This window comes from Gadus morhua, chromosome 20 (genome assembly GCF_902167405.1).
Source record: "Gadus morhua chromosome 20, gadMor3.0, whole genome shotgun sequence".
In the NCBI taxonomy this organism is placed as follows: domain Eukaryota; kingdom Metazoa; phylum Chordata; class Actinopteri; order Gadiformes; family Gadidae; genus Gadus; species Gadus morhua.
The window spans coordinates 9,144,550-9,169,830 of NC_044067.1; the positions used below are offsets into that span (position 1 = coordinate 9,144,550).

Genomic DNA, 25,281 nt, shown 5'->3' on the forward strand with positions numbered 1-25,281 from the left:
CAAACCGCATGATGGGATGGGGCGCCAAGGTGTTCCATCCCCAAGGAGGGGTTAGAAAAAACGGGTAGTGTCAGCAGTCAGAACGGTTTTCGTATTTATTGTCGTTACTTTTTTTTTTTTTGGTTGAGGGAAAATAAGGACATGGATGACAACGCAGACGGACTAACATACCTAATAAACCTGCCACGTCGTACGCCTTCTTCTGCTCGATTGTTTCGTAGTTCAGAGCCTCGAAGAATATATCCAGCACCAGGAAGTTGTCCCTGGATTGACGGGATGAAATGTTGTTATTTACCCCAGACCCCCCTAAAGAAAGTTGTAATATAGTCATGGTCATGTATATATATATATATATATATATATATATATATATGACCATGACCCCCTCTCAAGAAAGCGTTTTTTTGTTTTAATATATATGAACATATTATTCTAAAATAATTCCACAGCGATGATTTTTTAATCATCGCCACAAATGATCTCAATCACGCACATGTCACACCTCCCACAATTAACGCTTATGGCGCTTACGGTTGAGAAATGATGGGGTGTTAAATAGTTTAACTGAGATGAGCCTTAGAATGAAACACTGGCAGCCCGATCAGTCAATGGGCTGCCAGCCCTTCTCCCCCCCCCCCCCCCCCCCCCCCCCCCCCCCTGTCTTGTGATAGTGGCAGCCATTGTCAGGGCTCAGAAGCTCATTACAAGCCCATTGTACGTACAGAGACGTCACTTTGTCCTTGGGATCACCTCTGCAAATTGCATTCATTATAAATATTTATGATGCCATTATGAGCCGGGCCCATCCCCAACACTTCTGCACATGGTGCCTCTGCCGTCTGTTGCGTTGGGCCCCGTCTTAAATGTTAACAAATCGCTTTTGTGCTCCGGGCGTTCGGGCCTATTTTTTTGCTTTAGAGAACTTCCTTCTCCACATCTGATGAAACAAGGGGAAGTGGAAGGACGGCGATGGCTTGTGAAATGTCTCAAATTGTTGAGAACAAATGTCACCCAACCCAGCGACCGCATCGGTAACATCTGGTCGGTTGAAACGGGTAGTTACTCCACATCTTACAAGTTATTGAGTAGACTTATTTATGATAATTTTTAGATGAATGTCATGTCAAAAGCAGGCTGAGCCTCAGGCATCTTGCCCAGGTAGGCCTCAGCCGAGGGAGGTCAGACCCAGAACCTGGGGGCTGGGGGGATTCACGCAGCAGCACTAACCGCGGCTTCTGCATGCCGTACCTGATGTAATCCTCTGTCTTGTCGTACTTCCTGGAGAGGTAGCGCGCGGAGCCCTTGCTGGGGATCTTGACCATGGACAGCTCTTTACCGTAGCGGGTCAGGTTGCAGGGGATCTCGCAGGGGCACGTGTCCCCGGTGCTCTTCTGGAGCAGGGCTGCGGCACGCCGGGGGGCAGCGGGCAGAGAGGGGTGAGGTTCACACACAGTCAACCGGATGGACCTATCGCTTCAGCCTTTATTCCTAGCAAACAGCAGGGTTCTTTATGGATCGCACTGGTGACCACCGGGCTGTGAGGCGGTCATGAATCATAGTGTTATCCCAGTCTATCCTAACTCTATTTCTGTTGTCTAACTTCCTATGAGCCGAGTACGCCGGCAAACAGTCCTCTGAGAGAAAGGGATGAGAGCATGACATGAAGAAGAACAATAAAGTCAAGGCGAATAAATATCGTGTTATTTGATAAAGGATTCGACAGAGCAATATCCCGATCATGTAACGGAAACGGATTTCCCTCGCTTGGAAGTCCATCCCCCCCTCTGGCCTCTCGGCACTAAAAACATCAAACAAAAACGGACATCGCTGCCTCCATACTCGTCCCTCTCGCCGGTACACTCACTTTGGAACCACCCCGTTGCGGGCGTTCCGTCATGAGATGGGAACGCTTGGGAAAAAGGTAAGGGGACCCTGGGATTCAGCATCCCACATGCCCCTCCGATTAGTACCAGGTGGCGCGCCCTCCACATGAACAATAGACCCTTAGATTAGATGACCCTATACCATACGTCCATGTGAGCAAGGGGTAATCATGCAGTGCTTTATGGCAGCGCAGTGGGTATCAGCTGCTCTTTTCTCTCCCTCTCTCCATCATTAGATCCCAATGGAGAAACGATGTGGCGGTGGACTGAGCGCAGGAGGCATGGTGTTCACCCCTCATCAATATGTGCAGGGCGTGGACGTTTCCATTTCAGGATCTTTCATCTCCTGCTCGCGATCTTTCATCCTCGTTTCACAATCTTTCATCAAAAGAGACGCTCGCTAAGATTTATCTTGATTTGAGTCTCTTGTGCAACCGATGTGCGTCTGTGTGTGTGAATGTGTGTTTATTTGTGTGTTAGTGTGTGTGCTTAGCCAAATAGTTACGATGAATATATACCCACCCCCACAATCATCCTTTAGACATAATTTGCAATTGCAATCATCATTAATTCATCGTCGTTATTTCTTCAAGAATTTATTCGGCGTGAATCAGGCAAGCACTGATTCAGATAATGAAATATATGATGATTACTATGTTTTAATAATGCTTTTAAACGTGAAATATTTGCATGCAAACGCAGAAGCGTCTATTCTTGGTCTGCCATTTAATGAAATGCCCCCTACAACATTACAATACAACTTATACGCGAGTACATTTATTGGAAACCGGGCGGAATGGAGGAAATACATATTTTCATGAATACGCGTGCCTTTATTGTACAATATATATCCAAGATCTCATTCTCACGCACGTTAAACACTGACCCTATTCACAGCGGAAGGCTTTAATTAAATTTCAGGCTTATTTGGCCAGGAGATCATAATAGTTCTCGTTCATCTCCCATTGCCCTAATAAACCATCTCTTTTACCATCGCTGTAAGACCTGTGAAATCAGGGCACCTTTGCGCAGCCATAATAGCTGTTGTGATTGAGGAGCAAGGTGAGAGCCAAGGTCGGCCGGCCTGGTGGAGGGACTACACATGAGCATCCATGAAGAGCAGGGCGTGCATGTAGATGGGTGTCAATGGCGCCTCAGTTTGTTAATAAACTATGCGCAGCGAGGGGGACGCCCACACATCAAGGCTATAAATTGTCACAAGCATAATGGAAGGAAAGTCGTTTCTAACTTTCCATCAAGGCTACCTCTAGGTACTCATATCAGAGAGAGAGAGAGAGAGAGAGAGAGAGAGAGAAAGAGAGAGAGGGAGAAAGAGAGAGAGAGGGGGGTAGTGGGAGAAAACACATTTCCTGATCATAGTTACTGATTGTGATTCCATTTCCCCTTTGGGGTGTCTATTGTAATGAGAAAAATAAATGAAAGGAGACAGTTTCTTACCCAGTGCTTTGTCAACACACTTGATTTTACTGGGCGGGCAGATATCTGCAGTTCCTGGAGAACGCGACAGAAAATGAGTCTGATCAATCAGAGACAATATCATCAGTGTGCCGTGTCCACTGCTTTGAGGAACACAGACAGTAGCACTGTGCACAGCTTATCATTCATCTACCAATGAAGGCAGACATGGTGGGAAAAAAAATATGTGTTTTATCCAATATGCCAGGGCCATCTATGGATATCCAGCCCCAATAGCTTTGAGAAAGGGGGTGATCCACCCCTAAGGAATAAGTCCTTAAGAGACGATCAATGATTCACTTTCTCACAGGCTCAACAAAGCACCCCGGCCGCTAATAAAAAGGTATTAATCGAGCAGCTCAATTAATTGACAGTAAGGTGTTCATAAAGTTAATGATTTGTGGAAGTAAAACTGTGTTGTAAAAGATTAGTAGCAACATAATCTGTAATACATTTTAATTAGAGCTGTCAAGCGATTAAAATATTTAATCGTGATTAATCGCATTAATGTCATAGTTAACTCTAATTAATCGCAAATTATTTTTCTATGCTAAATATCCCTTTATTTTTTTGTCCCATAATTCTCTTATCAACATGGTGAAGTGCATCGGCTTGCCTTGTGCAAATGATTTTTTATTGATAACATTGGCATATACACTGATCAAAACAGGACGATACAAAAAAAGAGCCTATAGTGCAATTAAACGACTGCTTTGAACAAATGTAATTTGAACATAGCAGTCAGGCTACTGCTTCTTTGTTTTGAGCCAAAGAAAAAAAAAATATATATATACATATATATATATTTTTTTATAAAATAATTGCGTTAATCGCGCGATAAAAAAATTAACGCCGTTAAATTTGGTTTGCGTTAACACCGTTAATAACGTGTTTAACTGACAGCTCTAATTTTAATAAATGATGTTTTGATTATGTTTATTTAATATAACCATGATAAGGCTTGTTAAGGTTACCCTCTTTGCCAAGAGGGTCCTGGCCAAGATAATAAAGGAAGGCTACATTAGAAGTATACAGAATACAGGAATAGAGAGGCTTCGCTCTGGCCATGGAATTAGGTGTTGAGGAAATATTGTGTATGTCTGGGGATTGTTAAAGAGTGACTACACATGTAAATAATATTTTGAGTTTACTGCCATCTAGAGATCGGAATAAGTATGAAACATATTATGTTTCATACTTATTGATGTAGGCATCTATGAAAAAAATCATTGATATATACATTAATCAACCTAAAATAAGTCTAAATCTCTCAAAGTATTGTTAGTTATAGAAACAGTAACATTTTGATACATGAAAATATGATGATATATATCCAAAAATAATTATAATAATTATGTTTTTATTTATGTACCCACAAATATTTACATTTGGTTTATTATAAATCAGATTCCACAAAACTTTGACTTCAATTGAGCCAATGCCCCACCCTTTAAAACGCAAAACACACCTAGCTGACGCTTAGCCCCGCACTATTTTCTAACAGATAAATCCAACTTATAACGCTGTTCCCTTTGATTAAGGTCCTTGTAATAAGTCCCTATCCCATAATGCGGCTCTAATTTTGCAGGCACGAGACAGTCGTGACTAATAGCCCTAATCGCTCCAATTGTGTCATCATTTCTCCCCACAGCGACGGCGCCGCTCGCTGAACTGACCGTTATACGTTTTTCGCAATTACAGCGAGACTAGGTCAAGGCGGTTGGTGGGGGACGAGGGTATGTGTGGAGTCAGCTGTAGTATGCGGTTGCCTGGGCGACCGTACCTGGCATGTGCACCATCCGGCAGTTGCACTCCCGCACCACCTCGCGGGTCTCGCAGTGCAGCCGGCAGGCGCTGACGCTGTACTTGTCGTATCCCGGGATCATCTGCTCGCTGGTGGAGCGGCAGTTCCCCCAGGGCTGGGGCAGGTAGGTCAGCTGCAGCACAGAGAGCGATCATAGAGGCCCAGGGTTAGCCTAGCCTGGGGCCTGAGGGGGCTACTGCTGGGGCCGGAGGGGGCTACTGCTGGGGCCAGAGGGGGCTACTGCTGGGGCCTGAGGGGGCTACTGCTGGGGCCTGAGGGGGCTACTGCTGGGGCCTGAGGGGGCTACTGCTGGGGCCTGAGGGGGCTAGTGCTGGGGCCAGAGGGGGCTACTGCTGGGGCCTGAGGGGGCTACTGCTGGGGCCTGAGGGGCTAGTGCTGGGGCCAGAGGGGGCTACTGCTGGGGCCTGAGGGGGCTACTGCTGGGGCCTGAGGGGGCTAGTGCTGGGGTGGGGGGAGCTAGTCCGGGGGCCTGGGGCGAGGGGGGTCAGTGCTGGGGCGGAGTGGGCTAGTGCTGGGGCCTGGGTGGCTAGCACTAGGGCTTGGAGGGGGCTAGTGCTGGGGTGGGGGGCACTAGCTAGCGCTAGCGCCTAGGGGGGGCTAGCAGTGGGGCCTGGGGTGGCTAGTCCTGGAGCTTGGGCTAGCACTGAGGCTCGGGGAGGCTGGTGCTGGGTCCGGGGATGCGGGGGGGGGGGGGGGGGGGGGGGGGGGGGGGGGCGGGGGGAGTTGGACTCTTTGATTAAGTGTTTATGTTGTTTGCAAGTTCCTTATGCACTCTTGAGGCATAATTCAAGTGCACATCTAATCTCCTGATTGTTGATTGTTATAATAATGAATAAATGTAAGCTATTAGCCCATGAGAGGCAGTAGTTGATGAGTGGGTTGAGAGACACAGGGCTAGGAGGGGAAGGGGGGTAGATAAGAAGCACGGTACGGAGGGAGAGACATAGGGCTAGGAGAGGAGGGGGGGCAGATGAGAAGCATGGTACGGAGGGAGAGACATAGGGCTAGGAGAGGAGGGGGGGCAGATAAGAAGCACGGTACAGAGGGAGAGACATAGGGCTAGGAGAGGAGGGGGGGTAGATGAGAAGCATGGTATGGGGTTAGAGACACAGGGCTAGTAGAGGAAAGGAGGAAAGATGAGAAACGCAGGGTGGGCTGAGAGGGATCGGGCTGGGAGAGGAACGGGGGCGTTGCGATGATGTCCATGTTGTTCGTACCCTCTGCTCCTGACAGGAAACAAAGGTCTGGAATCCCGGTGAGACCCCGAAACCCAGCTGGTGGATGTATGGAGGCTCGTCCTGACTGTGGATCTGGACACGGATGCCGGCCTCCAGGGATGTCTCGTCTTGGGCGGAAGAGGAGAAGGACGAGACAGGACCAGTGTACAGGGAGTTAACAAAGGAGGGTGAAAAGAAAATGAGGTGTGTGTGTTAGTGTGTGTGTGTGTGTGTCACGGGGAGAACAAACATATCTCAGCCCCATTTTGTTAACCGACATCTCCGAGGTGGCTTGAAGTTAATTGCAAACAATGTCTTAGTCATGTTTGAGGAGCACTACAGCCAAGAAATGGGTAACCGTTGCATCACTACCGTAGGAAAACCGACGATAAGGTAATTTGCTCAAGAACGGATTCGGAAAAACAACAACTTCAATCGGCCGAGAAAAACAAGCGGATTTCCTACTAGAGATCATAGGCCCCTTATCAAAAATGCATCACGTAGCAACTCCGCGGGAAATGGCAGGGCCCTGGTTCACAGATGCAGTGCCTGCTGTGTGCGCCGCGATGGGATAGTGTTGGAGGGGGGGGGGAAATACATTTCGGAGGCTTACTTGTCTCTCTCCAGATGGGCAGGTACTCATCCTGTTGGATATCCAGCATAACCTCCAGCCCGTTGCCCATGCCGCCCTGTTTGGTTTTCCGGGACGTGTTCTTGTTGCCGTTGAAGGTGTAGCACTTCCCGTATCTAGTGTACACCTAGACGAGAAGGGACTTCCATCAGGGACACCATACAAATAAGGATGAAAAAAACGTCCAATCCTGGTTTGGGGTAGATTTTTTAAATTCAACAAGCAACACATTATGGAGCCATGGAGGGGAACAAGTTGAAAAAAGAGAAAAGGGCTTGACATTTTTACATTTACATTTACATTTTAGGGCATTTAGCAGACGCTTTTATCCAATGCGACTTACAAGGGTTTATACACAAATTTACACATTCACACACCCACGGCGGAGTCAACCATGCAAGGCGACAGCCAGCTCGCGAGGAGCAGTTAGGGTTAGGAGTCTTACTCGGGGGCACCTCGACATCAGCTAGGAGGAGCCAGGGATCGAACTATCAACCCTCAGGTTATAAGTCAACCCGCTGGGCCGACCCATTTGAGAAGGTTCCTGGGCTGAGGAGCCTGGTTGGAAGGAAAGGGCATGGCCAGTGGGTAAACTAAGGAGCCAGGTTATTTATACACAATAAATATGCTCCCATGAATGGGAGCATATTAATCAGGAAGAAAATGGATCCATGAATAATAGGAGTTTATACATGGCACCGCAGTGTGCCATTATATAATCGACCGCCTTTTCATGGAAAATGCTAAATAGTGTAGAAGATTATTTCGTCTTCCGCTACAAAGAAAAGAAAAGGCAATTGATGGCAGTTGTGGAGCTGGTGGAGGTGGTGGTGGTGGGGACGTCTCTTTTGTAAATGAGTTATCACATAGAAGCTATCAGAGCCTAAGTCACTCAGGGAGATAAATAGTCACTTTGTTTACACCCCTCGTCTTTAGCAGCTGAGAGTGAGCGAGAGAGATGGGTAGGCAGGGAGAGAAAGATAGAGAAAGTTAGAGAGGAGATCCACCATAGTCTATGTCTGACAGATAGAAAGCTAATGGCTCGCTCTAATGAAAGGATTTAAGCGGCAAATAACGCATAGCCATCCATTCACAGTAACAAGACGCCGGCATATGCACACGCACAAGAAATATGACGGCGAAATAACAATGGAGTTGAGCAGTTTATCAGGGGTATTATTAAAGTGACGCCTCTGCGGTCGTCCGGAGTCCTTTTTGTATGATAGCAATTTTCTCTGTTCTGACTTTGATATCGACTTGACCAACCCCCCGCCCCCTCCCTCTGTTCAATGAGAGCTGTGATGTTTAAATAAGAGACCCTTGTGGAAAAACACAAGTGCTCATTTTGTGGACCACAGGGTGTGCTCTAATCACGCATCGGTTGTAGAACAAATCAAAGACACAGTCGCAGCTGTACAGCTGAGCAGGCAGCCGTTGTCTACTTGCAGATTCCTGTGACTGTAATTAGGACCAGAGATGTTTTCCAAAGGTTTTGAGCTCGCAAACACAGACTGCATTTCCGTAAGGCTAAACACATACATTTTGACTTCTAACCTCTGAAATTGGGTTGTGCGTTTATGCATGGGTGCACATCAGCACATCATAATATTTAGTATGACATATGTTTGGTATAATACCCTGAGGCCAGTTATTGATCACATACATGATGTTGATAGTCCCAACATCATAGTCGTCCCTTGAAAACCGGAAGCAAGTGGTTTCACAGCTGGGATTCCTAATAAATAAATGGCAATGCTAATGGTCTGTGGGTATTTAAAGTGCGTACAGAGCTCAAGTTTTACGGTTGGATTAACTGTGACGGACACGTGTTATTAGTCTGACTGGGTTTTTATCTGTCTCTGACTGGCGCGCTCCCGTTGAGAAGGTAAGCTGCGCCCAGTGTTGATTCCCCAGCCACCTTCCTTCATAGACACAACTAAGCCTCCGCACACACACACACACACACACACACTCACACACACACACACACACACACACACACACACACACACACACACACACACACACACCGTATCTGATTCAGGTTTAAAGAAGGATTCAACCATGGAAAGCGCTCAAAATCAAACCCCAGCAGAATGCAGACGATTCCTGCATCGAAAAAAAAACCTCAGGGCTGAGGAGGGGGTCGGCAGAACACACACAAATGATGTCTCCAGAGACCCGGGGGCCAAAGTTTTCCCATCCTCTCGCCCAGGAAATGGCTGTTGGCAGAGCTTCCTGCTTGATTCATTTCACAGCATCTGAGCCTGGCTCTTACACTTTGTTTCTCACACTCGCTTTCTTTCTTAAGAGGCTGCATCTGCAACATGATCGATGGGAGTATTTTTCTCTTGTTAGGTCCCGCACCAAATTTAGCGAATGTAACAGGGCAGACTCTAGCAATCTCAAAACCGGGACGGCTCCGCCCTGGCTTCTGAAACAGAGGAGCACCAGAGACTGCAGAGACTGTTACAAAGTAAATGAAAAGCCACCCTGTTACCTCCTCCCGAGTAACCTGAGAAAGAACTAATTAACGTTGCTATTAATATGGGCCCATTCAGCTTCAGCATTCAGCATGGCTTAGGGATGTGGAAATATTGTTCTTCTGTATAACTGCATTTTCTGTAGGAATATATGTACATGTCACACCTGCGCAAGCTCAAACATACAGGAAGAGAAATGGTGTATCAGGTAATCATGTGTTGGCACACAATTCACCATGAAGGGATCCCCAGCAGTGGAAGAGTACTTTGGAAAGGTGCCTAACTACATGTAATTTGCATATATTGCGGCTATTATAACTTAATTAACTTAATGTCAAACCATTAAGGGTATTTTGGCAGGGTTTGGTCTTCCAAAGAGCCCTGTCTCCACTCGTTCTTTGTCTCAATTTGAGATACATTAAGAGACCTACCACTTGGCACATAATTCATAAGACCCAGTGGGTGACACCCCTAAACACCCTCTTTATGACAGTCATCTGCCATTTCCCCAGTGCTTGTTGCCTTTTAAATAACCTGAGAGAATCACTCCAGCGCTCCAGTGGAGGGCATCCATTTCCACAGAAGAGGCAGTGTGTCATAGGGGCTAGCTCTGGGTAACATGATGGGAGTAGGATTTGAATTAATTTGCGAGGGGGTTGGGTTGAGCACACCGGAGTGTTGATTGGCATGTGAGAACCATTAAGCAGGGGCTCACGCAGGTTTAAGGTTGAGGCAGGATGTTCCTCGATTTAATGGCTTCATTACAGCCCTGGGACCCGGAGGCTCCGGAAGGCGCCGTGCCACCAACTGATTGATTGAGGTTTTTTGCATACAGAGTCCTCCCAAACTTTCACCTTCGGGGAGGCCATGTTGCACTTGACTCGTCACACCGGCCCGGGCCCATGGGTCAGGGATAATGCAACGTGTTAGATATAGGATGCTTCATTTCATCTTGAGCGGGGAAATGGGGGGAAAAGTCTTTCAGCAGCCGGCGGGGTTAAGTCTTGCCTGGCGACCTTCCTGATCACGTGATCTCCCGTTCTGTTACGCTACACGGATCCGTCTGAGCCTCTAGCCCAATCGATTGCCATGGGCGGGACTCTGGCCTTGACAGACAACCTTGTTCAGCCAATCGGTATTACTGAACATGCCGTCATGCCATCCCGGTGCGCTGTTCAGAACGGCAAACAACACTTGTCTGTTGAGAAACTCCACTAGAGCAGATCGTTCAATATGGCTGTGTTTACCCTGATGCGGGCGACCAGAGGCCCAGACGGATCCGTGTAGCGAAACACAATGTGATGTCAGGAGATCAGGATGGTCTCCAGGCTAGATAAAGTCCACATCTCCTAAAAAGGACACGGTACACAATGACACAAAGCGCATATAACCCTGAATACTTTTGCCGACTGCAAGGCCGTCGAAACGTCCTTTCTATTACCTATTCGGAGCATCCAAAACATTCCCGCTGGATGGGGCGAGACAGGGATGATGTGTGAACACTAGATGTCTCGGGAGATAAGACGGAGGCGCAACTGATGGCACTTCATGTCTAAACGGCCCTAACGGTGCACCGGCGACACTTGAGCTAAACTATTCACAAATAATCCTCAATCAAAGGGGAGGTCGCGCCGAGCGTCCCGTCGGAGGCGTCCTGAAGTGGATATCATTTGTCATGGCTTACAGCTCCAAGATCACAACACTTTGTAGTGAGGGAATATCCCCGGCGCTCGCTCTGAGAGAGACAGAAGCAGCCCCGCCAACGCCACCACCGCCAAAGCCACCACTCCCCACCGCCACCACCGCCTCCGCTTCTTTCGGCGCATTGAAAGCACAGGAGTATGTCTAAACGGGGGGGGGGGGGTTATCAGAGCCGATTGGAATTCAGGCTGCATGGAAGTTCTGCAACGGTGGCCTTGGTCTCACAGCAGGGACACATTCCAGGGGAAACAGGGAATGTCTTTTAGAAAAATGTCGGCGCATCAATTTTCCAACTGCACCGTACAGCCCAGTGGTCACAGCGTTGAGAAAGTTTGTTTGTTTTCTTATTCATTTCATGGTAGTTACGTCGCACTGAAATCTAGGCTGAAAACGTTTCCTACTCTAAAGAAAATAAATCATAAAGCCGGTGTCATAAATTCACCCTGGTTCATTCCCGCCTATAGCGTATGGAAATGCCTTAATTTTAGAAGTTGCCTAAGTGGTTATTTCCCTCGTCACACATTAAAATCCAAATTTGAATCGCTGATGGGGGTTTCTACATGAACATCATAATATCAGTAAATAAACTCGGATTGAACTAACAAAAAAAATACTGTTGCACCAGATATAAATTCACTTTAAAATAGTCCTTGTAACCAGCTATCAGCATGAAAACATGATCAAGGTCCCTTTTGCTGATACCTGTAGAACCCACAGGACGAAGGAGAAATCTCTCATGCCGAATGGAGACAACCACAAAACCAGTGTAGGACTTCTCTTTGGTTTTTTCAACAAAATATGTCATGTTGCTACTAGTTAATCAACCAATTTTAATGAGACATCCAATTCCTTTTAAGTAAATGGTGTAAATTAAACTCCAATGGCCTTCGGTGGCACGCAGCCCCTGCATCTCTGTTCTCTTATATTCTATTTATTCCGCTAGTCTTTGCCACCCCCCTCTGAGAACAACAAGGCAGAAAACCAGAGGTATTGTAGGGTTCCACACTACTGTTCCTGTTTTTGTTTTTCATCTCGTCATTCCCCTCCGATGTAACCCACACTCAGCTAATGGAATGGAGAGTGCACTTCCTCAAAAAGAAAAGAAAAAAAAATAAAGAAAATGAAACCCAAAGGTAGAAAATTGAGAGCGACTCCCTCACTCAATCACTCAGACACACATAAAAAAAGTTGTGTGTGTCTACCTCGAACCGTGTACGCCTTGAAAGCTTTCTTGGAAGCACGGACCCAAATAACAGCCATATAAAGAACATAAAAAGATTATTTATATTCCTTCATTCATGCAGAAATATATAATCTGTGAATGACAACAATTATTGCCAAACCGGTGGCCATGTCTGAGCATAATTCAAAAGAGAAAAAAAACGTTAACGCTATAATCTTATCCACAGGCCTTAAAAAAAAACATGCACTCCCATTTAATATGGACATTTCATTCCGTTCTACATCACCCCGAAATAAACCAGTGTCTCTTGATTCTCATGTGTAGTTACACTGACCCCTTTGGACAGCTGACACATCGACATCTTGTTTCAGTCTTAAGGCACTTGCTAGTCACCCTTCGTGACTATTTTTACCCAGTGGAGCCGTCAGGGTCATTTCCCAGACGCCGAAACACGCTGTCGTTGAATCTGGGCTATCGTAGGCCGTCGGGAGCGTCTCACGGTAGCAAGGGGAGCACCTCCCCTGATGTCACGCGGTGGTGCGCTACAGTGCACGCTGGCCTCCGTGTCTCCTGCTGTTCTGATCATTTATTTTGTTTAGTACACACCAATAGACTCTCGGAGGTATCAGCCCTGGGCGCCGAGCTGCAGCGAACAACCCAGCCTCAGGCATTTGTCTAACTGTCTACTGTGCTCTCCCGCAGCCATTTAGATATTCAGCTTTAATTAAGGTACCTCTGTCATTAACACAGGTGTTAATTTCCTAAGCGCTCCATCTCAGCTGCCGTTTACTTATCGCGTGCAATTTCTCCCAGCTGAATCCATCCCCCCAGAAAAACACCGGAACACAAACACTGTCACAGTTCCCTGACCCTCCTTTTTTTTGTTAGTATTCATCATAACCGAGACACCTGCTCTGTTGTTGTTGTACTCTCCCTAACTCTCTCTCTCTCTCGCTCTCTCTTGCCCCACACTCGGGGAAATGATATCTCCTGGACGAGAGCCACGCCTGAATGGGGGCGGTGGGGGGAGAAGCTTCCAGAGAGGAGATGCAGGATCAACTATCTCCTGACATGAATCATCAGTGATAAAATATGGGTGTCGCCTCAGGGAGGTATGGGGTAGATACAAACGGGAGATTGCCCCGCCGTGTCGTTTAGTGACAACTTGACGTGAGCCGGGCGCTCGAGTTGGGATTTATGGGTGATTCTGGTTACAGGCATGCTGTAAGCCTTTACGAGGCTGGGGAATCATTTTCTATCCCATAATAGCAGGGGGGGAACTGTTCTCCACCATGTTGATCTCTGGTTGGCCGTATTGATGTCCTTGGTGTGTATGTCTCATGTCGTGCAACCCTTGTTTCATTCACAAGGTGGTGCAATAAGTGCAACCTTTGGTGCTTCCTGTGATACCCTCGGTCTTAGCGAACTTGGAACAATATTTACCGTATCTATATCGAGCTACTATACCATACACTATACTATAACCAGAGCCCACATCGTCTTCAATGCTTCATTAATCTTTAAAGGAAACAAGGCTGCTTAGTGGCCTTTTGGTTTTTTTCCGGGACAAAAAGGAGTTGCTTCGAGTTGGAAAAAAGGATCACGCAGTCCATTAGATTAAGCTGGATCTTAAACTGGAGCCCAGGGGAGTGTGTGTTGACTCTGAGGTTTGGAACACACACCAACCTGCATCTAATTAGTTTTCTATTCAGAGCCCTCCTGAACTGGTCTAGGTAGTGGGTCTGTGGAAATGCCACAACAGAACAAAGGAGGCATGGACAAGGGTCCCGACATGGCGACCGTGACTTTAAGAGTCCATTGATTGATCGACTTTGATGAGGATCCTCTGAATGGGGTGAATGCATCCCCTGCTGTCACCTGCTGTTGGCACATCAAGACCAAAGAGCCCAGCCAGCTCTATAGATACACGGCTGGCTATTAGTGCCACGCTCCGGCGCCAACCAGCCAGATGCTTTAGCACGCAGACGTCAGCGCTGTGGAAGATGAGGGATTCGGGGGACCTACAGGGTGCCTTCCTAGGAAACTCAGAGAAATAACCAAATCCCCCATCGCGAGTTTGAAGGTCGAACACATAGCTCAGGTTTCTCTAAACAAGGTTACTGCAAGTGTTAAACTGCTCATAGCAAAGCTGCCAAACATATATATATAGAGAGAGATATTTCTTTTTCTATTTCTATATATATCTATTTTTATATATATATATATATATATATATATATATATATATATATATATATATATATATATATATATATAAGTAAATACATACATGAATGTATATATATATATATATATATATATATATATGTATATATATGGGCGATTTTCTTTCTCCCATTTTGTGTGAACAGAGTGGCAGTTTTTGATGTAGGAGAAGTGTTAGGGCCCCGGTGGGGATTAGAGACATAGAGGTTTGCCAGTACTGCATACATCCCAATAGAAGTGACAACCCCATTCCCATTACCTCGGCCCTGACTGTCAGCTGGGGAACAGGCTTCTGATAGCACCTCAAAATGTTGGAAGGCTTCCTGTGGTTACGGCCCTGACTGTCAATGTGCATTTGATCTCGGTGAGGTTTACCCACAGTGAGGTTGTTTGTTGTTATTCACGACCTCGAAGCCCCAGTGGGCTGTCTGCGGCTGTGAGCTCTGCAGAGCGGAGGGGAGACGCCGTAGAGGTCACTGCGATCGTTACCATGATGCAGCTGATTATTGAACTCCATTAGTCACTGTCACAGAATCAGGACAGAGACAAGCCGTAAATGGACTCATTCACTGGATGGGATGGAATTTAATTTTTATATATATATATATATATATATATATATATATATATATATATATATATACATAAAATATATAAACATATACATTAGCCTTATGTAGTGAATATAAAAAAAACTGATGGACTGTTAAAGTTGTGATTTTGTGAAAAATTGTGATTGTTTTATTAATGCTACTATTAGTAGTAATATAGGTAGTTTAATACCCAGAGAAATAATATACATGAGGAATTAAATGGGGTATATCTGATGGTTAAGTATTGATGAAGCTTGTTTCCATCTGCAGCGCAGCAGTAAACAAATCGCGATAGTCAGCTTTAATCTTTCGACTAAACCTTTAAAAAAATGCTTTTTCTGACACACTTTTGCTGGATGCAGATTAAGTTACACCAAATCCATTTGAAAGCTGCTGACCCTTCCAGTCCGCATAGATCCTCATTATAACATGGCTAAATTAAATGCATTACTACCTGGCAATTTCGTTTTCACACCATCGAAATGCTTAGCTCACATGTCCACATGCAAATATAAACTCATACTCATACATATCGTATGATCCGTCCAAGGCAGGGGTCACATGCTAATCACATTTTGTAATCAGTTGCAGTTTGGATGCCCTGTGAGATTTCAGGGGCATAGGGGAGGGCTATTGACGTTGGTGTTTTGATATGGGTGGGGCCCATCAACCAAGGAGATATGGTTTCTGCAAAGCCACAAGGTCATTTCACATGGGAAGAGAAGAGAAACATATGCAGGTTTTGCCGTGGTATTTATATGGGAAGGCATTCAAATGCAAATGTGAACACACACACACACACACACACACACACACACACACACACACACACACACACACACACACACACACACACACACACACACACACACACACACACACACACACACACACGATGAGCTGCAGGTGGTAAGCAGCTGCAATGCGTTTCCTATTGCGTTCTGCCACCATAACATGAGTAACTTCCGTAGCATACAGTCCACCGTGTTAAAAATAGCCTGTGATTCCACTAAACAAATGTACGATAATAGGAGCGACAACTTATGCGACATATCTCGACAGGATACGTAATAGCCTTTGACAGCCATCACAAAGGTAACATGGGTATTATAGCACAGCTGACGCATGAGGTTGAAGCACGGCTTTTCCAAACATGGCAAGTGATTTGCCCAATAACGAACAAACGCATGCACATTATCACTATGCAAGGAGGATAACCAGGACCATACTGAATACCGATTATAAGGGAGGGGTTTGGAGGAATTCACTACGGCCTCGCAAAATTGTGGACAGAGTAAAAAGCCAAGTTGACTGTATCCCCTGGAGAGCTTTAGTATTTTCAGTAGTTTTCCCTCCTCTATACTGGAGGGGCGTGCAGGAGAACGCTTGTGAATGACAGTAAGCATAACAGAGAGAAGCAGGCCTCGCTGTTTGCACCCTGTCTGAGCCTCCCCCCCTTAGCATAATCACATTGGTAGCCATCATAGCCTCGGTGGCAAGTCAAGAGCGCTTTTCAAAAACGGACGTATGACCGATTTGTGTCCCTGGAGCCTTCAGATTTTGAAAAGCAATAACAAAATTCCAGAGACATTAAAGGGGCTTGGGAAGAAAAAAAACACTGAGAAGCAATATATGACAGAGGGATTGACAATGGCACATTGAAAGCAAAAAAGTCGGATATTCAACCATTAGCTTTCGCCGACACATTTTTCTTTGTCTGCCGCCTATCAGTGTTTTCACACCGTCTGTGACCATCTAGTCGTCGAGTGACCGGCGTGTGCATTGCAATGAAGTAATCAATGTCAGTGAATTCCCACAGCACCGTTACTTCTACCAGCAAGCCCTCATAAAATGATGGGAAGCCATCAGCTCGATCTAACATCCAAAGGGAATAGCACACGCCAGATATTGAAGTCTGAAAGGTTGTCCCAGTGCTAAGGAAGGCCCCTCACTGGAGGAAGAAGAAAATGGTCGGAGATTACTCGAGCGAGCGTGTCCTCCCTCGGCACAGCGAAGAACACAAGTTTGCACCTTTGGTCTTTCCCGTTCTGAAGGGTCATTTTTAAGCATGGAGAGGGATGAAGCGAAACAAGCGAGGAGAAGCTGGAGGAAGAGGACCATCCATCACTCGCACTCTTCCCACTCTGCCGTGTTGTGGGCTGAAGATAAAGTTGGCCTTATCTTCAATTAACCCCAGCCGGGACATGCTTGAAGACCTACTCTGTGATGCAAAGGTAAACATCATGTCGCCAAAGGGTAGGGCTTAAATAGGGCAACCACATGCAGCTGAAGATGCTCTCGTCTATTGTGATGGCAGGGTGTGACCCGGCATTTATTGATAATTAAGCTTTTTTGGGGTATGAGGGTCGGGTTTGGTTCACACAGAAATTCTAGCATACCAACATGTTTTGGTTAAGTCATCTAAGGCTTTATAACATTTAATATATAATTATCTAATAAAAATGTAAAAGAATAAGAAATAGAAATATAACCTCTACGGTTCTGTCAACATTTCGACTGGATACCGTCAATGATTTGTATCTGAAATGGCAAGAATAAATGCCTGTTCTTCCACGAGTGAAGGCACACACTGGTTGTTCACAGAAATAACGCGATATAGCAGAACATGGGCAACATAATAATTGCTTCAAGGGAGGTTTTTTAACTCTGTGTTAAACCTCTAACATTGGCAGATTCAATATAATATAGAATGATTCTGCCGAACTTGGCCGCTGTGTATTCCAACGGGTCCTGAAAGATTAATAATGAATCAAGATCAACAGAGATAGCCGCACATTGGCAGGAATCTAACGTGAGTGTGGCATAAGAATAACCTATTTTATTCAAAAGTCTCCACCACCACCATCCAACTCACAATGAGCCAATGCAAAAAACTATGTAATCCACCTATATTCTATCTATCCTAGAGAGACCCTAAAAAACTCATTTTTTATACATTTATAATTCCATTACTATATATACTCAAAAAAGTTTAATCTTAGTAGAGACCAAATAGTCTAATACATTAGTTTGTATATATAAGGACATGTTATGTTTTGACTTAACCTACCACTTAACAATAAATTATAAAAAGAATCATGGTACCAGGGACATTTTGTTTCTTCATGGAACATCATAATGGATTTTAATTATGGACTGATGCTTTACCACTGCATGTTCGCTGAGCTAAAGCCTTTCCCTTTTGCTGCTCTCGGGGATTGTTAGTAAACTGCTACAAGACTAAATATTTATCCTCGCAATTTACTCACATATTATCCATTCTTTATGTGCGAATAATTGTCCCTAATTAACCACTTGTTTTCTTACACAATTACACACACAGACACGCACACGCACACACACACACACACACACACACACACACACACACACACGCACGCACGCACGCACGCACGCACACACACAAACACACACAACCAAACACAGTGCACCCTTTCCCCTATGCAAATAATGAATGTAAATAAAACTTCAACCCCACATATTTTGAGTTTGGGTCTCTTCAGTGTCCTGGAGGGTAATACAGAACCACAGCTGACTGTTATCATGGGTCAACAACTTGAGGACCAACCGCAGCCATTTGGCAATTGATACGTTGACTGCTTCAGAGGCATGATGATCTTAGTTTATACAGGTACTTAGTTGTGGAGAAATGTGGAGGAATGAAGGGTATGGAAATAACATAACATCTCATTGCACAACTTTAAGTCTGGGAGACTAAATGTCTTAAACGTTTAATTTGCCTTGATTATCAAAAACCAATCAATAATATTAACACGCAACATTAATTCATCACAGGATCTGGTACTATTATCAACACATAAATCCTTGCCATAATCATAAATTGTTGGAAGGAGTTGAAGTTGGAACACGAGGCTGCATGAGCAGTGACCCCAATACACGGGGCTACACAAAAGACCCAAACCCGGGTTGTAAACAGATAAATATAACAGCTTGACCCCACTGAAATCCCCAGCTTAATTAACGTGGGGTCCCTTCTCAGTAATTTGAAGTCTTCTTTATTAGAAATTTTAAAAGTGCCCTCCTCTGGGATTTCCTCAAGTCACAGGGAAATTGTGGTACAATATGTTTTTAATTTCCCAAGAGGTCCGAGTGTGGCAACTATTTAACTGTGGCCCAGCTTGGCTGAATGAAACTAAAGGGTGTGCTTTAAGAAGGGTGTGTGTGGGGGGGGGGGGGGGGGGGGGGTTACATGAACTATCAGCCAATCTTCCTGGCCCCAGCTTAGCCCATGACAAAAAAGCTGTATGATCCCAGGCCTTATTACCCGCCACGACATATACACTGTGGCACTATCCTGAAATCCTGTTACAACACACATCTGCACTTCATTAGCCGACCTGCATTCAGTCACAGCACTCCCGGCTCACTGAAACGGAAAAATAAATAGGTGACAAAAAACCCAGAAATGAAAATATAACCCTGTGAGGTATTTTAACACAGAGGGAGCGGTGTTGTCATAACAACAGCAATTATTCTGAAATGCACGGCATCAAACCTGTCATTTCTGCTGGGGTTCGGTTTCTGTTGGTTGTTTTGTTTGCTTTATTCTCCCTCCACTTAGTTCCATTTGCGGCAATCTTCACCGAGACGTAAACAACAGTGTCTTCTCTGTAGTGTGTTTAAAATTAAGCGGGGGGAGGAGGGAGATAAGGCAGAGGGGGGAGAGAAGGGATTCTCTCTGTAGTCAACTCACATTGTCAGGCCTCATGGTTCCTGCACTTGAGCGAGACACCTGCCAATCCCTCAGCACACCACTGATTTGGGATCATCATCAGTGATAAATAAACAGATAGAAACAACTTTTTGATATCATGATGGATTGAAATTCTTTTGCTTTTTATGCTTTTAGTATTCCACCAAAGAGCTACGTGCGATCGGAAGCAAAGCAACTCTGAAGTGAAGGAAAGTGGTTTTGGGCCAGCTTCTTTTGCCTTTCAAACGTGGACTACAGATACTGGCTTCTGATCTGCCTCTAATGCACTGCATCCTCCTCAGGTGACATAGATCAATGGATAAGAAGACATGCTAATACCAGCCTATAAGCTGGGGCACTCCCTTATCCACAAAGATTTTCACACACTAACTTGAGTGGTCTTCAGGGCAAATTTTCTATTCCTGTCGGAGCCTTGGGGGGATTAGGCACTTGACTCTAAGCCCCCCCTCCCTCCCCCTCCCACCGCTACCTTCTGACTTCCTAGGACGCCAGCATACCCAGGAGTGACACCCAATGGGCGAGCTCTGCATTTGTAAACGTTGAAATGGTTAAATCTTTTGTAGGTCTTGTGAGAAGAACACAAAATAAAAGGAGGAGGCACGGGCTGGTACTTGTTCTGGTGGGGTTTAGAGATGCAAGTAATAAACAAATATTATAATTGAATACACGGTCCAACTCAAAGCCAATTCTTGAGTACTTGTTTTGTATGCACTCTTTTTTAAGGGGGGGGATAATCTTTCACGATGGTTTCGACAGATCCACTACCTGGGCCAGCTACTAATCGTTGGCAAAGTTACCTACTTTATTAAGCCTCTCAGCAACAATGGATCTTTTAATGACTATTTAAATGAGATATTCTGGCCAAAACTCGGCCAAAAGACATAACGTAATTTGTAAAATGTCGAGAAATACACAATTCATCACCCTATTTTCACAATTTTCGTTATAATAACATTTTCAAAATAGTTGATCGCAAGTTTTATTACATTTCGTTGACTCGAGTACCAGTTGCCCCCCTAGTGGAGATCTACAAATGGGCAAATTAAAACAGGCCCGTTAGGACTCAGCTCAAACCTAGCAGTAGAAGAGATGAAGGAAGGCTGTGCTGGGAAACATCAGTCATGTCTCTCAAAGTAGGTTGCTGATGTGCATAAGAAGAGCTGGCGGGGGGATTGCGGGGGAGTGCGTTTTAGTGTGCCTGTGTGTGTGTTTGTGGGGGCGGGGGGGGGGGGGGGGGGGGGGGGGGGTTGGGGGTCGCGCGACAATAAAGCAAAACGCCTGTCGTATATATTCGTAAAGTATGAGCTGCATCATCCAGGAGTGACAGCTACGGTAATTATAATGCTTCATCTTTTCTTTAGTTCCCAAATTTCTTTTTGCACACCTGGGCAGCAGCACCGAATGAAAGGCAACCAACATTTACGGCCCAATTACTGTGCAACAGAGAAGCTATAAATGAGCCAAACCTAAAGTGCAGGGGAGTTCTTCAGCTTAAAATTACAACTTTCTACTGACATGTTGTATTTTGCATCATTACGTGTAGACAATGTTGGCCTCATTTGTTCTCCCACACGAGGGTAATATATGATATTGAAGAATCCATCTACAGCTTTCATACACTACGAAAAAGTCACAGATGAGTGTGTTAAGAGGAGGGCTTCCAGGGTCTATAATGATGATACCCACGGGATGGCCTTTTGTTGGAAACTATTTAAACTATTTATGGTTGACCGGAGGCAAAGTCAGACACACACACTCACAAAGTGAGGTCAGAGCAAGAGGTCACGAGAACAATCTGCATATTTTGGACATTTACTCAAACTTTTAATAACTCATGCACTCTTGACTCCATCCCGCATGTTTTTTCGTATCCTGTTGTGCTAGATTGTAAATAAATAGCAGCCTTGCTCCCTCCCTCCCCAGTATTTTTGTATGTTGTTTCAATAATCCTGGCAACATTTGTCTGCCCTTCAGCCCAACATTAATCACCGTCATGGAACACGCTTGACTTTAATCCACTTCAGCTTGTGCGTCAGAGATATTACAAGCACTCCGAGGTTTTTCCAGTCGACAAACTTCCGTTTAGACCTCAAACCGTCCCGTGTGTTATTTTTCCTACCAAACGGGTATCAGACTAGTCACATGACTGGCGGTAAATAATCCCCCACACCCCTCAATCCTTGAACTGTGTCGCAAAACCCCAGAGTTATGACTCAACTGACACACTAAGAGAGGTCGGGATTGGAGATTGTCACAGACTAGAGTGTTGGCGTGTAATTGAATTGGAAAGTACAAAGCCACTGAGAGATCACACTCTGAAATTCCTGAAGCTGGCACATTTGGAAGCAAGTCACGACCCCCGGTAGCCATAAGTGCCATCCAAGTCAAATCCCTTGCTAGCATGTGTCTCTCCGTCAGAGGGGAATCCAAATTCCCCCATCAGTTGCGTGTTGGCGGGCGGCTCGATTCCCGACTGATCACACATTTCCACATACGTTTAGGGATTAGAGAAGGAAGGTTTGTACGATGGCCATGCCAGAATCCAGGATCCAGCATTTTTTTTGATACAGCAATTTATACTAATTTCAAGGATGGCACTGCAGCAATTTTCTGGATCAATGGTACGTCATAGCTCACTTGGTCAGTAGCCCTCTTATCGCACAAAAGCCCTCCACGACCGGGTGCTACATTACGAGCCCACTTTGGGAAGGGACAGGGGTTCATATTTCACCGTCTGTGGTCCCTGGATGTCTGTCCATAAAACAAACACCATGTTTTTGTTGATGAATATTGATGTTATTGTATTTGAGGACACGTTGTGGAGCAAACATTCCTTATTTTTTAAAGCCAACTCTGATTTGGTACATGTGCTCCTCTGATAAGTCGACAGTAGTCAGAGCAACAGAATGAACACAGATCTAGACAATTTCACTGACCAAAAAAGCCATCTCGTGCTAAAATGGGAAAGCCAAAGCACTTCAAACATAGGCTAATACAGCTTTTGTGTAACCATTGCATAAGCTCAGGGCAACAATAGTGGAAATGCACTGGCTTCAGAAAAGATACTACGTTAGACATCCCCCGGCCATCCTCTTGATTTAGAATTATGTAAAAATATACCGTTCCATTTTTGGGAACTCGTTCCTATATTTTTTTATTGCTATCCAATAACCATGAAACTAAGCTTGGGACACAATGTATTGAGTTTGGCCTGAGACGTGGCCACTGTTATTGAAAATAAATATCCTCTAATAATTAGTGTAGAATGGCTGAAGGGTGGCACATTCCTGCACATTATCTCAAGCCAACTTCTCCTTTGAACATTAAGAACTCCAATGTTGCAATGCAATCAAAAGTGATTCAATCTATCTGAGGAACTCAGAAAAGGAAAAGGAGGCAGCAGCACACCAAATGGACAAAGCCGTCCTCAGCCAGTTTTTTTTGTTCGTACTATTGGTAATTCTAACAGTGTCTTTTCAGGTAGAACCGACACACACACACACACACGCACACAAAAACACAAACGCACACACACAGACATAGACACACATAAGCACACCCATAAGCAACAATTTTGTAAAATAAACACATTGCAACGCTTTCCATTCCCAGGAATGTCCCGACAGCCTGCCCATTTGCTAGGCCATAGCATGGCCATAGCTATTTGTTCCTATGTTTCAATTACCAGGTACAGCGGTGCGAGGCAACAAAGGGTTAAAAAGCAATTTCCCACATCATGACAACTGTACAAATGTACGGTGGCAAAATGTTGGAGGGGAAGGAAGAGGCGCCGGGGGGGAGGGCTGTGTCGGGCGGGCGGGGGGCAGATAAGGGGGTGAAAGAAGCCATGGTGGCAGCAGAGGACTGGAGAGGTTAATCCTGGTGTTTAATCTGCAGAGGTATGGGAAGGCAAGGGAAAGAGGGAGGCGGGAGTGTGCATGGGGTATGGGATGGGGGGGGGGCTTATCTTCGACTCCTGCTGCTGTCGCGCTCTCCTTCAGCATCCAGCCTCCCTGACTGACGCTGTGGGATCACTCAGTGGCGGGGTAAGGGAAGGGGTGGGTGGGTGGGTGGGGGGGTGTAGATGGTTGGGTGGAGGCAGCGGGGGGGGGGGGAGGGAGGCAAGCCAGCTGCACGACTGCCAACTCGACCTCCAGCGATGGAGGGTCCACGATTCCAAAGGGTGCTGCCATGTTTCTGAGTCCCTCCCTCTATGCCAACTAATTCCACTCATTAGTCGCGCCTCTGGGATGTGCTAATTAGCTAATCCAGATTGTGGACTCAAAAACTGTGAGTGCACCAAAGATTAAAAAAATAAACACTTTTTTGGAATTGCCATCGTTGCCAACTGCCCCCCCACCCCCACCCCCCACCCCCACCCCAGCTCCCCATGCCGGCCCCACCTGCACAAACCGCAGTAGCGGCCATTTTCTATATCTACTGTCCTAAACCTAAACCCTGGGCTGCAGAATATACCAGATAGGTGTTATCCCAATGTGAGGGACCGTGATGGGTTTTTAGTATCGTCTCACTCAAAAATAACTTCAAAAACATATCAACAGCAGAGCAAAAACAAAAAGACCTTGATGGATGGGAGATCAAAATAGCAAGTCAAACTTCCCACTACAACAATGCCTTGGCCACCACACACACGTTGTGGAACATTGCATTGCTCTGTAGCCAGACTGAAAAATAGAATTCCCATATGAGGCTTTATTGCTCAGACCTGCTAGAGGAGCTGTGCACATCGTTATCTCTTATGTTTGCGTACGAGCAAGAACAATAGAGAGACAGAGAGCGAGAGAGAGAGAGAGAGAGAGAGAGAGAGAGAGAGAGAGAGAGAGAGAGAGAGAGAGAGAGAGGAAAAGACAGAGACAGACAGAGACAGAGACAGACAAATAGAGAGAGAGAGAGAGAGAGAGAGAGAGAGAGAGAGAGAGAGAGAGAGAGAGAGAGAGAGAGAGAGAGACAGAGACAGAGAGAGAGAGAGACAGAGACAAAGAGAGAGAGAGGAAGAGACAGAGAGAGAGAGAGAGAGGAAGAGACAGAGAGCGACAGACAAATAGAGAGAGAGAGAGAGAGAGAGAGAGAGAGAGAGAGAGAGAGAGAGAGAGAGAGAGAGAGAGAGAGAGAGAGAGAGAGAGAGAGAATGCATGGAGGGCCGCTGAGGCTTGGCGGTTATATTATAGAGCTGCTTTACTGATCTCTGAGAAAACAAACAGCCTTTGCAAAGCGACCAGCTGTCCACTGGCCCGAGGCAGAGGGCCGAGGGAGGGAAAGGGAAAGAAGAATCATCACATGAACAGG

At 45.6% G+C, this 25,281-nt stretch overlaps 1 protein-coding gene across 1 annotated transcript in view; it reads right to left on the reverse strand.

The window, feature by feature from the left end:
* asic4a (acid-sensing (proton-gated) ion channel family member 4a) overlaps nucleotides 1-25,281 on the reverse strand; it is a 65,951-nt gene that overhangs the window by 6,195 nt on the left and 34,475 nt on the right. The window contains exons 2-7 of the mRNA XM_030344080.1: nucleotides 7,015-7,159; nucleotides 6,402-6,529; nucleotides 5,143-5,296; nucleotides 3,342-3,395; nucleotides 1,249-1,402; nucleotides 172-263 (exon numbers count right to left, since the gene is read on the reverse strand). Coding sequence (XP_030199940.1) covers nucleotides 172-263; nucleotides 1,249-1,402; nucleotides 3,342-3,395; nucleotides 5,143-5,296; nucleotides 6,402-6,529; nucleotides 7,015-7,159 — 727 coding nt within the window. The remainder of the gene's footprint in view (nucleotides 1-171; nucleotides 264-1,248; nucleotides 1,403-3,341; nucleotides 3,396-5,142; nucleotides 5,297-6,401; nucleotides 6,530-7,014; nucleotides 7,160-25,281) is intronic.